Source organism: Mastacembelus armatus, chromosome 15 (genome assembly GCF_900324485.2).
Source record: "Mastacembelus armatus chromosome 15, fMasArm1.2, whole genome shotgun sequence".
In the NCBI taxonomy this organism is placed as follows: Eukaryota; Metazoa; Chordata; class Actinopteri; order Synbranchiformes; family Mastacembelidae; genus Mastacembelus; species Mastacembelus armatus.
Genome location: NC_046647.1, coordinates 16,571,899 through 16,588,771, shown reverse-complemented (window position 1 = coordinate 16,588,771; position 16,873 = coordinate 16,571,899). Strand labels below are relative to the sequence as shown.

The 16,873-nt window shown below is 39.1% G+C and overlaps 1 protein-coding gene and 1 long non-coding RNA gene across 2 annotated transcripts in view; one reads left to right on the top strand and one right to left on the bottom strand.

Moving 5' to 3' along the window:
- Positions 1-16,282, top strand: part of LOC113132130 (calcium-activated potassium channel subunit alpha-1-like) — a 127,124-nt gene extending 110,842 nt beyond the window's left edge. Inside the window, exons 29-36 of the mRNA XM_026310002.1 lie at positions 2,380-2,493; positions 3,762-3,845; positions 5,692-5,822; positions 7,430-7,624; positions 7,999-8,117; positions 8,847-9,071; positions 10,222-10,250; positions 14,642-16,282. Coding sequence (XP_026165787.1) covers positions 2,380-2,493; positions 3,762-3,845; positions 5,692-5,822; positions 7,430-7,624; positions 7,999-8,117; positions 8,847-9,071; positions 10,222-10,250; positions 14,642-14,793 — 1,049 coding nt within the window. The 3' untranslated portion in view covers positions 14,794-16,282. The remainder of the gene's footprint in view (positions 1-2,379; positions 2,494-3,761; positions 3,846-5,691; positions 5,823-7,429; positions 7,625-7,998; positions 8,118-8,846; positions 9,072-10,221; positions 10,251-14,641) is intronic.
- Positions 7,269-15,901, bottom strand: LOC117152729 (uncharacterized). The gene is made up of 2 exons (XR_004463229.1): positions 15,855-15,901; positions 7,269-7,745 (listed from the first exon to the last, which is right to left on the bottom strand). It is a non-coding gene; the product is annotated as an uncharacterized LOC117152729 (long non-coding RNA).
- Positions 16,283-16,873: the final 591 nt, after the last annotated feature.

The window sequence follows — 16,873 nt, the reverse complement described above, 5'->3', positions numbered from 1 at the left end:
GTCACAACAAAACAGTGACACATGCACCTTCGTGTTTGAATATGTGTGCATGGTGTGTTTGTGCATATAACACACACAGACATTCATGCCAATGCAATTTATCCACACACATCCACAGACATGTAATCCTCGGTTTATGATTAGCCTGAAAGGGATGACATGCCTTGAGCTCAGTCATATTTAGTGCCACCACAGTGACTGTTGTAAATACAAATCAAAGTTGAAGGTCCAAGAGGCCATTATTTTTTAGTGCAGAGCACTTCCACATGTTTTAGGAGAATGCCAATGCTGTTATTTCTCCAGCCTTGAGTGAGTGATGTGCTGTCGATAGCAGTGCCACCGAGGAACAATAAGCAGGGGTAAATCTGAGAGCACGCTGCTCTGGGGAGCTGTATTCACAGAAAGCCACCTCAATATGGAAGCCCACTAGGCTATATCCTCTCCCAGGGTCGATGGATGGAGCCTATTGTCATCAATAATTGGGTCTTACATCAACCACCCATTTTAGTGATAAATACTTCACTTTAGAAGTCACACATACACACCAGTGTTATGCAATTGTGCATGCACAAGAAAACACACACACACACATACCCACACGTTGGTATTGTATCATTGGTATTGCTTTTGGGATTTCAACTTCCTAGTGATGCTCCTATTCAGATGCTGTCTGTGGAATTTAAAACAAGGTGCAAATGAATAAATAAACATGCACTTTCCTGGGGGAGAACGTCGCGCGGTTGTTGTAGCATGTAGTCAACCACAGAGCATAGCTGTGCCTGGGGGGCTGCAGAGATAAGGGGGTATGTAACCCAGATCTTATTGTACATTGTAGCTGAACAGACGAAGTTAAAGCTTTGCAGTCGTAGCAGCTAAAGGATGAGAAATTGTGTGTGTGTGAGATCAGGCTGATTTTCATACTCTGGCTCCTCCTATTTTGGGCAGTAAACGATGAGTTAGTTTATAAAAGGTTAGAGTATATACCAATTGTGAAATTCACTTCAAAACACAGAGATAAGTGTTCTTGATTTAAGATTATTCAGACTAAATAATTGTCTGCTTTTGTTTAATATTTTAATAACAGTTTAATATTTAAATGCATACATGAGTATTTAATTTGTCCTGGATGTGGATGTTACACGTTTGAGAAGATTTGCATGGCCAGGGAGATAAACACATTTTGCAGTACAGTGGTTCTGACTTAGAAAGACATACAGCTTTCTGTTTGGAGCTCACCAGCTCTTATTGCAACTTTTGAGCTGTTTGTAACCTAACAAGTTTTGAAAGCAGCTCAGCAGCAGGCCTCATGTATGCCAACAATCACTTTCTGCTGTACACACTGCGTAGAACGGGAGCTGTTCTTCTACAGCTCCATACAGTCTTCATGTTCACTTATGATACAATAAGAGCAGTGTTTTAGAGGCTGTATCCAAACACTTCCTGTCACTCTCCAGTGGAGTAAACATCATCCTTTATGGACATCGACAAAATGATGTTTGCACTGTCTGAGCTGTGTGCTCCCTGGTTGACTCAAAGTGTCAAACCTCTGCTATTTTCAAGTTCAATAATTGGTATAACAAGAGTTATGATTATCCATGTTTCAGTTCAGTGTGTGCTTCCTGCTGTGTACTAAACTATTTGGTGTCTTTTCTGTTGCAAAAGGCTGGAAGATCTCTTTTGTAATGTAAGTAGCTCATTGAGTTTCCAGACAGGGAAGGCACACGCGCGCACACACACACGAAGAATTTGCAATCCTTTTAAAACTTTGTGACCTGAATCTATTCCCTGCATTATGTTTCCTTGGTGGTGGCACTATAAACTGGCATTTTGCTGTAGTCAGCACTAAATGATGGATGTCAAAACACAGTTGATGCATTATGCATATAGCATTACAGATTTAAGGTGTTTACTTGTCACTTTGAGGAAATGCAAAAATGTGAAGTCATGTGAATTCATACTCCTGTCACTTGCACTTGTATTTCATGGTTCTGAGCCACGCCATTTCCAATAAAAGGTTTTCAGGATCCACTTCACCAATTTTATCGTAACAAAATGAACAACATATAAAATTTATGTCTGTCTGTAGATGGAGGAATGTGAATGCTAAATATGTCTCAGCTGACCCCTGAAAGCACAGTATCCATATTGCAATTTTTAGACAGGCACCTTGTTCACTTAGCTGCCTTGTCCTTTTTTTATGCCAATCCACACATTTAAATGACACAGCAAATGCACATCAACAACTTCATGCTGAGTGAGCTGACATGCAGTATGTATAATGGTATTGAGACAGAGTCCCAGGTCATGTCCTCACACTTATGATACTGTGGTAGTAAAATACACTTAGAGTCATACAAGTCTTTTAATGCTGTCTTTCAGGTTTCACGCCTCCTGGAATGGACAGGTCATCTCCAGACAGCAGTCCAGTACATGGCTTTGTGCGTCAGGGGTCTGTCACCACCGGATCCAACATCCCCATTATCACAGAACTAGGTAAACCTGTTTGCTCCCACACCAAATGTTAATACTGCGTGCCATACCCAAAATTCAATCAACTCATTCATTTTCAAACATGGACACATAGATCTTATAATCAAACACTTAATCATGCTGCTACTAAAAGTTCCAACTCATTCGAGGTCAAGTGGACTTAGGAATGCGTGTTGTGGAATTTTTGTTCACTTTTGTGGTTAGTAGCTTTTTTTTTTCTACATTTAAATTTATATTTGAATTACTGGATCTTGATAGTTTTTGTCAAGTGGTGATACTGTCACCTGCAGGGACTGAAAAATGTCTTCACTATGAGGACAGCGTGGACTGCTGTAACTTGAAGATGTCAGATGGGCATTTTTCGAACTATAGCTACATCTCCTGCAATTTGTCCACTAATGCACAAGAAAAATTCAGCCTGATGGAGAGGGTGAGAGAGGGACAAAAAGAAAGAGTAAAAAGGTAGAGGAAAAAAATCTGCCTTGGTTGCAAAATGGATCCATTTATAAATTACAATGGCAGTGACTGTATTCCCGCTGGTGGTGGGGACTCATGAAACTTTCAGATCTCTGAGGAGCCTTCTAAAGCACCAGAGACTGTCTACTCTTTCTCCCTTGACCCAATTAGGGAGCAATGGAGCATGAGGCCAGCTAAGAAAATGCCAGAAAGAGAAAGGAGCCACCTAAGGTTACTTGTAACCTGGCCAGCCATTACCTGCAGAGGGCTCTCCCATTAGACTGCTGACCGCATATGTAATCATCAAAACTAAGATGCTATCCATGTGGTGGACTCAAATGCTAGAAGCTCCAGCATTTTCTCTCTGGATGCTCTTCACTAACAAATTCCCAGCCACAGCAAGAATAGATGTGATAACCGTAGAACCGTATCCTATAATTACATTGTCATATGTTCAGTTTACAGTGCCAGGAGCAGATTAAAGCCAAGTTGAAACAAAAAACACACCTCATCTGAGTTGGATGATCAATTTTTTTGTGAAGTAGGTGTGTTTTATGGATAAGACCTTGTTAATCCCATTCACTGTCTTACACAAAATGACGTTGTAGTGGCACCATGACAGGCTTTGGCTTTGTATCTAGTGTGCACTCTAATCCAGGAGGCTTTACTTGCTGGACACCCATTAATGTCTCAGATTAATTCCTGGAGTTGACACGAGAAGTCTGAGACAGCGAATTGCCTTTAATACAGTCTTTGAAACTGTTGCAATAATGACACCATTTCTGCCCCTCTCTACACTGTCTCATCACCATTAGCTAAACCTGGCAAACTACCGCCATTGGTTTCACTCAGTCAGGAAAAAAAAAGCGGAACCAACATACAAATGATAACAGAGCTGGGTAAGCTGAGCCTTTGTCCTCTGCTGCCGTTCGTTGCCCCACTCCGCCGCTCTTCTCTTCATCAGCTTGTCTTGATTTATCTGGCTGTAGTCAAGGCCCTTGCTGCTCCCATAGCTTCACTTTGAACACATTTTTATTCTTCGTTCTGGTTGAAATTGACTGTCTTGTTTTGGCCCCTTTTTAATGATTTTTTTCTTTTTGGGGTATTTTTTTTCCTGCAGTTGCGTTTGCAGAGCATCGCTAGGTCTTTGATCATGCTCAGTCTGTCCTTGTGGCTGTTTTCATAGCAACACTCCCCATTGCCCCTCACCACCACTACCCTCCCCCTTTAAACACACACACATACACATCCATCCCGTTCCCCCTTCACGCACCCCACTTCACTCTTTTGGCCCAGGCCTGTTTGCATCAGCCCCTTCTCTCTTTGACTGACATTTGTGTTCCACAGCACACAGGAAGCCTGGGAAGAAATCAGATTTCAAAAACAAAAAAGTCAAGATCAAACCATCTTTTAAGCTGTTTATTTATTTTAAAATTTATTTTCCAGATTCATTTTTTTCTCCCCCAGACCATATAGCTGAAGCTTGAAGGAGTCAAAGAAAAACTAGTGTGGTGTGCTCATATTTTAAGTCACCCTAGCTCATAGACCCTTCAGTGCCCACTGCTGCTAGAAATACAATATAAGGAAAAGCACACTACAGGGAGCCCTTGGTGTTTTTTATTCTACCAGTGAGAGGCAAAAAATATTCTTATTTCTTTTTATGATGATTTTTATTCACAAAGTGCAGTTTAGTTTATTTAACTAAACTGATGCATTTTTTTTAAAAAGTGTGTTACCTGGTTTTAACTTGACTTTCAGGGTACAGGTAAATATTTGAGATATATTTGTCTCAAGGTGATGATGTGACAATCACATTCATCAAGGAAAACTTAGCATAGCATGACTTTATAAGTGCATGGTGTTTTGACGTGACATCGTAACCATTGTTGAAGTCTGACTTTTTACCATATTTACTGGATACATCAAGAAAGAGCTATATGGTGTTTTTCTCAGAAAATACTCATATTAGATTTAGTCCACAGAATGGTCACTGTGTCTTAACTGACTTAAAGTGTGTGTGTGTGTGTGTGTGTTACAGTACAATTACAGTATGTAATTTTGTTTTACACTAAAAGATACAGTGGCTATTCTATGACTGAATCTGAAAACTCCGGACTTCTACAATGGTTAAGAGTGTGTGTGCCCAATACAAATATTTTTTCCTGAAGTTGTGATTTGTCTAAATGTGTGAATTGCACCCTGCATGTGATATATATTGGATTTATTTAAAATTCAAAATACTGTAAAAAAAAAAAAAAAAAAAAAAAAAATTAAATCAAAAATACTTTTTTTCACCTTCCAAACAATTATACAGTACATGAACAGAAAAATAACAGTCATTCAAGTAAAACAACTGTCTATAACTTGACTAAAATGTAATGTAAATGTAATCCAGTCAACAGTGTTTTAAGGTTTAAAAAAAAAAGAAGAATTGTTTGGAGAAGAAATAAAGTTCCTGTTGAATCTTTTGGTCAAAAATAAATGCAGTTGTAAATGCAAAATATAATGTGCATCTAATGTTACATTATATTGCAAAATCAAACTCTGTTTTAATACCTATATACCTGAGATTTGTTGCATTATCGTAATACCAAATCATTTCATATCTAAAATAAAAATCAGTTGAAACAGTTGTACAATATCCCTGAACTCTCAGGTGTGTTGGTGTGTATGTGTGTGTGTGTGTTGGGCTCATATTCCTTCACACTGCCCGTCTCTAATTCAGCTGTGTTTCCCCTCTCCCAGTGAACGACTCAAATGTTCAGTTCCTGGACCAAGATGATGATGACGACCCAGACACAGAGCTGTACCTCACTCAGCCCTTTGCCTGCGGCACAGCCTTCGCTGTCAGTGTACTCGACTCCCTGATGAGCGCGGTGAGTTCTCAAACACACTGTACACTCACTGTGTTGGAGTGTTTCAAAACCTTAAAATCACCTTTCAAAACCTACAGTTTACTATGGATTTTCTAAGTTTGAGTTCCTAATTATTACCCAGTTATAGTAGTACTGTCATTTAAGATGCTGTACTATAAAGTGCAATGTTCAGAATTTTAAAAGGAGAATCTTTGCCCAGTGGGTAAGAATTGCACATTGTTGTGATGAGGGAAAAAGCTGTGCAACTTTGAAGTGAGTTCAACTGGAAAGATGGACTGAAAAGATGGACTGCTAAACTTTAGAAGGTAGTAACCCCAGAATGTATTTTTACTTCATTGAAGGTCATAGTTCTAGTATTTGTATTATGTAATTTTTTTACAGTATTTCACATACAGTTAGAAAAGTTAGTTAGAAATAGAAAAGAAATAGTTTTCCATTCGTATCAGTAATTAATATTGAAGAGTGGATGATCTCATGAACATTGCAGGCCTTGCAGCTTGTGTAAATTAAAATGCTCTCTCACTAGAGAAAAATGGGTTAAGTTTAACAGGTAAGTTTCAGTACATGCATGGTTTTGACATTTCAAGTGCGAGAATTTGGTAAATAAAATGATACAGTACATTGATCACACATGCCTGCCAGCTCCACTGACATCAAAAGGGTAATTGTTGGCATAACTTCTCATCTTTAGTATTATGAATTTAACTTTCAACATCCTTATTAGATTTTTTAACAAGGTGCTGAAGGTTAGCAAAATTTCAGTGACACAGGCTTGGCTGGAACAGGCCAAAGAAACACCTTTTCATCTTTTGACAATGTCATTCCTGCACTGCTGAAAAGAATAAAGGAGGAGATAGGAAAAAAAAAATCCTCTTCTGCACCTCATTTTTACTCTCCCTGCCTCTCACAACCATGTGTGTTTTTCCCCTTTGGTGCTGTGATGGCTTAATTCCAGCAGCCCTCTTGGTGAGTAAGGGGGTTAGAGGAGTGCACAGAGCTGAGCTGAGCAGGGACTAGAGCAGGCGTCAGTTGTTGTCTGGCACTGGTCAGAGGTGAAGCCAGCTAATGGACAGTGCTCATCCATCATGAGACTCTGCAGGCCTGTCAGGGGCCCAGGGAGAGGAGCTGCCACTCTGGCCCGGCTGCCGAGTGACATCGGCTGTCTTCACACGTAGCAAAAACACGTCCTGAACGGCTTGAAGGACAAGAGAATGTGACACCTGCAGAGCACAGTCAAATCATTGCTTCACAGGGGAAAGTGGACATCACACAGTGTGTAGACTTTACAGGGGAAAGAGTACTGCTGTGTTGAAGTACTTATATTGTATTTAACATGTGCCTCACAAATCTAATGAATTTATGTTTTTAATGTTAACCTTATGAGGCATTTGTTAAAGTTAATAAGTAAAGAGCTGGTTTACCACCTTATAATAAAATAAAATAAAATTTTTATTGATTTCTTTAGATTTCTACCTTCACCCCAAAACAATGGACATGCATGGAATTTCCTTTGTGGTGCTTAAAGCTTAGAAAAATTATGTTTAAAAATCTGCAATACAAGCAGTTTCTTTTTCTAGGATAAATGTTTCCCTCTCTCATCTCCCCAGACGTACTTCAATGATAACATCCTTACGTTGATTCGGACCCTGGTCACAGGGGGAGCCACGCCAGAGCTGGAGGCTCTGTTGGCTGAGGAGAATGCACTCAGAGGAGGCTACAGCACACCGCAGACACTGGCCAACAGAGACCGGTGTCGCGTCGCCCAGCTAGCCCTCTACGACGGGCCATTTGCGGACTTGGGGGTAAGTGGATGTTTAAGTGGAGATGACACGTTTTGGCACTACCCAGCAGCACAAATCTGGATGCTTCTACTCCTTGCGGTCTTTAATCCAATGTGAAGAACAACGATCACGCAAAGGAGACCTTAGTGGGTGGAGAGGGAAGAGTATTTTAAAGGAAACAATAAAGACAACCAAAGAAATTCCAGGTTTATACAGAAGAAATTTTAGTTTTTAGAGGAACTGTGGTGTAATTCCATAACAGTTTGTATTCTCATACAAGCAAAGCAGAATACTGAATTTATAAATTTACAGAAAATTATATTTACTGTCAGAGTCAGATCATCAGACTGCCCTAACACACACTGACTTTGTGTCTTTATTCTGTTGTTCATCAGGATGGCGGCTGCTACGGGGATTTATTCTGTAAAGCACTGAAGACGTACAACATGCTGTGTTTTGGAATCTACAGATTAAGAGACGCTCATCTCAGTACACCAAGCCAGTGTACAAAACGGTACAATATCTGCCTTCACTCACTGTCAAAATGAATACTTTGATGTAATAACCTGAACAATTAGGGTTAAGGATATGGTATTGTACTTTATTAATCCCAAAGGGAAAACTGCAGTGTTACAGTAGCTGCTAAATAAATCATAAAAACAACTGCAGGTAGGTGAGAAACCCTTTTAAGCACAATTTAAAGGGCAGAAAATAAAATAACTAGAATAAAAAGAGAAGGATTAAATTTAAAAAAAAAACTGAAAACATATATTAAATGTAGGGCTACAGTATATTGTTAGCTCTAAAATATAAACACATTTTATTTTACATTAGTGCAGCTCAATTAGATATTGCTGAAAGCTGTGCAGTAAGGTGCATAATTGTCATTTTTAATAGGTATACTTGTCTTCATCTAAACACATTCTTCATTTAGTATACATACCATTACCATCAAATTGTACAGACTATATAATTTCTATTCTATTTGTTATTCACACATTCTTATTATCTTGTAGTTCTTCCAATAGATCCCTTTTACTTAGTTTCTATACTTTAAGTCCTAATGTCTACAACCTGTGAAATTTTACATACCTTGTCATATTTATATTGGATGTTCTAGTTGTCAGTTAAGTACACAAAACCCTAATCTTCTCCATATTTAATATATGTTGCTACTTCTGGAGTGAATATATTAAAGAATAAGTAAGTGTGATCTATTCTCTGCCATTTGTTTTCTGGACAGATATGTGATCACAAACCCACCATACGAATTTGAGCTGGTGCCCACAGACCTGATCTTCTGCCTCATGCAGTTTGACCACAATGCAGGCCAGTCCCGGACAAGCTTGTCCCACTCTTCCCACTCCTCCCATTCCTCCAGCAAAAAGAGCTCCTCGGTCCACTCCATCCCACACTCTAGCCGGCAGAACCGCAGCAGTAAGACCCGGGAGGCTCGCGACAAACAGAAGTATGTGCACTTACTTGTCCTATAGTTTTAGCCTGCATGCATAGCGTTTTAAACCAATAACTGTGTTTGTGTGTATGTGTGTGTGTATTAAGGCTGCGGCACTTATGACACATGCACTGATGTGTATTGTGTGTTTGTAGTTTGTGTGATTTGTGCTCTTTGTCTATCCCCAGTGTTTGTGCATTTCCTTCATAATCATGTGCATGTAGTCTTTGCTCTCACATCACAGCAATCATTACATGACATTAAGAAACTGGTAAACTCACTTTGTGGCAAGCTAGGCACATTTATTATACTCAAAGATTGCTGAGACCGTTTTGTTATAAATTATGACTGTGGCACTGTAAACAGTAAAACCACTTGTTTAGATGACACAGATACTGTGGTCGGAAACAAGCTAACAGTAAAGGCTTACACCACAACCAACTGAAATGCCATAATACAACACAACACACATTCAGTTTGTTGTTCAGTCTATTTGTTGTATCTGTCCTACTATTTAGTTGTTTGTGTCTAAATCTTAATATTTGTGGAGTAAATGACTGTTTATTGAATATTTGTGTACACTTAGTGCACATGATCAGTTTGCTTTGATCATGGATGTAATGTATTGTGATTGCCTATTGTAGCTGATATTGATTAGAGTACATTTGGCTAACATTACTGATTTGCTGTTACTCATAAAATCATCCCTCATTAGCAGTGTTGATATTTTGTTATTCATAGTACATCTGTACAGCTTTATCGCATGTCCATGTTTGGTAGACCTCGTTAGCAGGCTCTTATTTCCTGTTTATTCATTTATTTCTACAGTATAACTCTAAGATTATTTTAAATTTGATGTAATGTTTTTCCCTATATGTTAATACTCCTCATTCTCCCCCCAAAAATATATTTTAATTTTCATCTGGGAGAATAAAGTAACAAAATTTGGCAATCGTGACATATTCTAAAAGCATGCAGATTTGTTACCAGAATTAAATGCTAGATGGCAAGCCCTCAATACATCTTACCATTAAGATGTATGTTATAGCATCAATACTGTAGTAACAACATGTAAGCCTTAGTTGTACTGCTAGTCATTTGTCAGTTGTGTATTAACTGTAAATACTACTAACTTACAGTAGATTACTTACTTCTCTTTCTGAAGTGCAACAAGGATGAATAGAATGGGCCAAGGTATGCAAGTTAACGATTCTGCATGACTTAGCAACCTTTACTTGGGGGTTTGATCATAACTATGTCCTCTGTGGATATTGTTATGACAAGGAGAGTTTGTTTTATTTATTAATGTTTTTCAGATGTTAAGTAAACCATGCCTCAGTTTAAGTTTTGCTTTCATCTAGAAAGCAAAATGTCTGCTGCTGCTCCTGCCTCTTCCCTGCCATGATCAGGACCATTTCCACATTGCATGAGGTTGAGACGAAACCCCCCTTTCTTTGTGCCTTTACTTCAGTTATTCACTTAATGATATGAGTTTTTTTTCTCCAGACAATTCCTTTTTCACACTATTTCTTTCTGTCATTTATCATGCCTTTTTATGATTTCTTTCAACTTGAGATGGTTTGCATTGTGTGAAAGGTCTGTGTGTTTGCACATCTTCCCTCCTATTGAATGCTATCAAATGATTGTAGCAGACTTTCAGATGTCATATTTATGCTGTCATTTATGGTGGCCCCTCAGGACAAAGTACATACAAAAGTAAAAGTGCAAACATTGCGGAAACATGCTGCATTGAAAAACACATACATGTAGGTTTATTTTTATCTTTATGCAAGAGGAAGAGCTTTCAGTTTTAGAATGTAATCTTTCTGTTTTCATGTTTAGAATTTGTAATGCTTTCTCTCAAAACTAAGCTAAGCTACTAACTGCAGAGGATGAGCCTCCTGGGTGTCCCACCAAAGCTTCTTTGTCTGAGACAGGCACTGTCTGCCCCCTTGCCTTACACACAATCTTTCTGCTTGCACTCACACACAAAATCTTTCTGCTTGTGCTCAAAAATTTGCGCTCACACATGGATTATTTGCACTCACAGATTCTTTCCGTTCACGCTAAAGTGTGTGCTCACACACAAATTCTTTCTGCTCGTGCTCAAAATGTTGCGCTCCCACATGGATTTACTTTGCACTCACAGATTCTTTTTGCTTGCGCTCAAAACATTCTGCTCTCAAACATTCCTTCTGCTCGTGCTCAAAAATTTGCACTCACACATGGATTATTTGCACTCACAGATTCTTTCTGCTCACGCTAAAAAGTGCGCTCACACACGAAATCTTTCTGCTCGCGTGGATTCTTTCTGCTTGCGCTCAAAACTTTGCACTCACAGATTGTTTCTGTTTGCGCTCAAAACTGCTGTCATACACAGATTCTTTCTGCTCATGCTCAAAACTTTGCGCTCACACACAGATTCTTTCCGCTCGCGTTCAAAACATTCTGCTCTCACACATTCCTTCTGCTCGTGCTCAAAAATTTGCACTCACACGGATTCTTTCTGCTCGCACTCAAAAGTACCTACTTCCAACGACACCCAAAATGCAATATAGTACATTCTGATATAACGTGAATTTGGATATGGATGAGGTCGGCATTGTATTGGTCAATTAAAACATTACAATGGCCTTCTAGTATGAGGCGTTATTGGGCATGTCTATATACAGTACCAGTCAAAAATCTTGGACAGACTTTCCCATTGAATTCATGAGAATGAGAAAGTGTGTCCAAACTTTTGACTGGTAGTGTATGTACGTATGTAATAAAACTTAGTTTTTAAAGTTTAACATTGCATTTAAGTGCGAGCAGAAAGAATCCATGTGTGAGTGCAAAGTTTTGAGCATGAGCAGAGAAAAATTATGCTCTCAAACTACTAATTGATGCTCATGAATTATGAAAGGATAATGCCATAATAGAAAGCCAATTATGGTGATGACCAATAAAATAATCATGGTCACTTTACTGGTGTATTCGATTTACTTCTTAGAGCATCCCTTAGGGGTGGTTACTTTCCTCTCTCCTGGGCTTTATTGTATATACTTTCCTTACTTTACCACTTCCATTTCTAGCCTCCTGCTGCCTCTGTCCCAATTTCAAAATTAGATAATTTTTTCTTAAAATTGTACATTTTCTCAGTTTAAACATTTTATATACTTTCTATGTTCTATTGTTAATAAAATATGGGTTTATGATACTTGCAAATCATTGCCTTCTGTTCATATGTAGATTGCCCAAAGTATCCCAACTTTTTTGGAATTAGGGTTGTATGATTTTCAGAATAAATGAACAGTTATTCTACACAACAACCTCTAGTACATTTTGCAATCCATAAAATACATGCAATCCATAAACATAAATTTTTGTTCACTGTCCAATACTTCTTGTTTTAATGGTTACTGGAATATGTTGTATATAATAACTGAAATAAAAAGCTACAGTACAAGAAGCAAACATGCTGGCAAGGTCATTTCATCAGTCATAAACGTAAGTGGCTTTCTAGTGGTTCAGAGATTTTGACAGGGTTATTGCAAACAAATCAGCAAAAAACAGAAATGCAAGAGCAGAAGTTTTGCAAGCGTGCATCAGCAGCCTGAGCGCGAGTGTTTACATACAAAAGTCAAAGCACAAACATCAAATACACTGCTAATCCAACAACATACAAAACTTGAAACACAAATTATGGAAATGCACTGCCAACCTAACAGCACATGCAAAAGTCGAAACAAACATTATGGAAATGTGCTGCAAATGGAGAAATGCAACAAATCTCTACTGCAGGGTTAACAGAGACAAACTGGAGTACCCGGAGAAAACCTACACAAGCAAGGGGAAACCGAATTTGGGTTTGTAAGTGCTTTGTCTCTATGGGCCACCATAGTCATTGAGTACATTAAGCTATCATTTTATCAGAATCAGAATAAAACACAGGGTCAAAAAGATATTGCCTCACTGTACAACCCAGATCATAGCTCACATGTAGGTCAGGCTGATTCAAATCCCCCTGATGCAGCCAAATTGCTTACTTCTTCACAGAACTTTAAGAAAGTGTGTCCAGTCCTGTGCCATCGGTCACACCAAGAAAGTGGGAGGTGTGACCAATTTAAAATCTAAATTGAAGGGGGATATGAGTCTGTAAGTTTCCTCCTTGTAACCCTATGCACCTGATATGGTGGTTTGAGGCGACATCACCAAGTTCACCGTATCAGCAGCAGACTCTGGAGAGAGATGGCAGACATCTTGCTTCACCTCAGGCACAATTCGACACATCAAATACCTGTGCTGTAACACACGGCCCCGCAGCTTTAAGATTGTGACACACACACACACACACACACACACGCACACACACACACACACACACAAATGAATCCTGCGTGAGTGTGAATACACATTCACATGAACATGTGTACACACACACACACACACACACAGATTTGCTCCACATAGCAAAGTTAAAATTTGATATTACAACTTCACCCAAAAGGAAGTGACATCTTGAATGGCACTGCAGATGCCTGTGAAGTGCTAGGAGAGAGTTTACAAACTTCTGACAGCTGGCATACACCCTTCCCTCTCCTCAGAAACAGTTCTCTCACTGCGTACTTAAACATGAAGAGTTCCTCTCCAAAATGACACATCCAAATCTTTCAAACATAATCACTGTCAGCATGAGCATAAGAAATGTGACTGCAATAGTTTAATGTGTAAGTTATTAGTTGGCTTAAATGGTCTGCTGATTCCCCCCAAAAAACACCAGTGGTAACTAGCCAAACAGATTTCTGCCACTATACACTAACAGTAAATGGAATTTAATTTGTGGTGCTCATAACATTAAGTAGATATATTTAAAAATTTAACAGTAAAATTTCTTTCCAGAATATAGTTTAGATTTCTGGAGTTTTTCTGAAGTCGATAAATATTTGCCCCTCATACTGGCCAGTGTCAGTGTGGCAGTTGCCTCTGTGGGTCACACACTGAGTGGATCCACACATCTTTGAGTAAGTGTGATTTTTTTCTACATTTTAACTATATGCAGATGAATCCGAATTCGCACTGTCCCAGGCAAATTGGTGAGTGTACATGTATATACTTAAATCTTTACTATCAACATGGCAGGATCGACAGACTGTTTCACTGGCGAAAGGAAACACCACTAAAAGCTAGTGACATTGTTATTTTAAATGGAACGTGTAAATGCTTTGCACCTCACAAACTAAATTCCATGTTAGGTAGGACGCAGAAATTTCTGTCAGAGATAGATATTTTAAATCCATCAATAAACCTGCAGGAGAAACAATATAATTAGGGGGAATCAAAATCTTAATTTTCATAGAATTTGTGGCAATTTAAACAGATTGCGAACATGTATTTACACAGCTGTACTGGAAATGGACATCACCACCATGACGAATTAAAATTGGCTCAGAGCACCAGAACACAAACTCAAACTGGACCGTCCAAAAACGCCATGCAAGTCTACCACTTAAACTGAGGCAGTATGGTTGTAAAGAATCCAATGTTCCATACTTTTTCAAACTAACTGTCTTGTTTTTCTTCCTCTCTTGCCTTGTCCTCTTCAGAAAAGAAATGGTTTACAGATGAACCAGAAAATGCCTACCCACGGAACATTCAGATCAAGCCCATGAGCACTCACATGGCCAACCAAGTCAACCAATACAAATCCACTAGTAGTCTGATTCCACCAATCAGAGAAGTTGAAGATGAATGCTGAACACCAGGCTTTCTTGCTGAGTCATCAGACATCTGTACTCTTTCAAGAGATGGGAAGAGCTCACCAGTGGAGGCGTGCTGATGACGATGACAGGGGTGTTAGACTCACATATTTCTCTTCACTCATTCTAATCAAGGGTTGGACGGGAACCCACACTGGAAGGGACCTCTTATGTGTATACCTTTACTGTTACTTCCATGCTCTTGGACATTATTTTATTTATTAATGTATCCATAGATATGTACATAATGACAATCAAGTAAGGATTGTACAGCCCCTCCCCCTAGCACTTTTTGGAATTATTTTAAGAGTTAACAAAACAAGTACTTCCTGTAATTCTTTGCAATAGTTCACCTCTTCGTGTGACCAGACTCCATGGCTAATGTGACTGGTTACTGGAGGATGAGGGTTACAGCGATCATATCATCTCCCAAAGATTCGCCCAGATGCATCTTGGCAAACCAGCCGGGTTCACCAACTACGTAACTTCTGTCTGCTTCTGTTCTATTTGCACTAAAACTGAATACGTTTCTTTTGACAAAACATCTAGAACCATCACCCTGCTCCCCCCAAATAAATAAAATGTCTCTGAGGAGATGAAGATGAAGGAGGGAAGAAAGGAAGGGAGGGCTGCTTGGCCTAAAAGGCATACTAATCCAGTTCTTAGGTCGTTACACATCATGTCATTTCTTAAGGTTTGCTACTTCACCATTGACCCATCATGTTGAGTGGGAGCATTCCAGTCCTGAAGAACAAAACCATCTCGCAAAACAGTCTAAAAGCCGAGAATAATGGAGTGTTGGTGTATGCTGGCTGAAAGACAACCTTGTACCTACATGTCGTCTGCTGATACGTCAGATCATAAAGCCTGTAACTCTGTTTCAAGCTCCTACTGCATGATATGTGCCTGAGTCCCACTCTATAACAGATGCAGAGCAGTTGATTAGCCTGAATACATAAGAAGGACCAATAACGACCTGTCCAGTCCTTCATGCATTCAGGAGTGTTTATATACATGCTGTGTGTGTGTGTGTGTGTGTGTGTGTGTGTGTGTACATTACAGTCACTTGTCCTTATGGCATCGCGCTGATCAGTGCAGTCATTCCCCCGTCGGCTAGTACATGATGGTGCACCTGTGAGCAAACATGTGAGACATTAGCTCTAAAAATGAAGGCAATGGTAGAAAACTAGGAGCAGAATCTAGAGAGTTTGGATCTACTAAAAAATTTGTTGCATCAAAAACCAAACCAAAATCCCCAACTATGTTTGAGCTGAGATAACACAAACAGCAGCTGTGTGCCCACTGTCAATGCTTTGCCGTTCCATCTGCGGCACAATTGGGATCAGAAAGAAAAGTAGTATATTTTCTGAATGTTTAGTCTGTTACAAAAGTTCACATTTGAGGAAATAAATGCCACATATTGCATAAAAGTGGGCATCAATGGGTCCTCCTTTGATCGGAGCAACTGCCTGGCACAGGGTTGACAGAGAGGCAGTAAAGAGCTTGGATGTTCTCTGTTGTCAATCCAGATGTCACTTGTCTCAGAACTCTCAGGAGTTAAGTTGGTTGCTGTGTTCAGTCCTCTAAGATGAGGACATGCTCAAACATAGTTGGCTGGAAATGCAACACTGCCACAGAGTGATGATAAGAACACTCAAGAGGAACCTGTGTGTTTTTATGCTAGCCTGTGTGCGACAGGAGTGTATTTTGCACATGTTTAGGCACTGATAGATCCAAATCCAGTTGTAAGATTGAGGTTGTAGATTGTACTCTTAATATGTAAACTTCATACAACTATGTAGTTGAATTTATACATATAAACATAATTATTTTGTATCCATAAACATGATCAATTTATACTTATTTTTCTAGACAACTGAAAAGTACTATACCGTAGGAAGTAAAAGACTCCATGAATATCAATATCAAAATCATTAGAACTACATATGAAAGAATTTTGTGTTTTACTGCATTAATATTTATTTCATATCATACCTATAACATGGGTATGATACATCATACCAATAACCATCATACCTATAACAAAAAAGTAGCCCCTTCTCACTCCTTAACAAACTG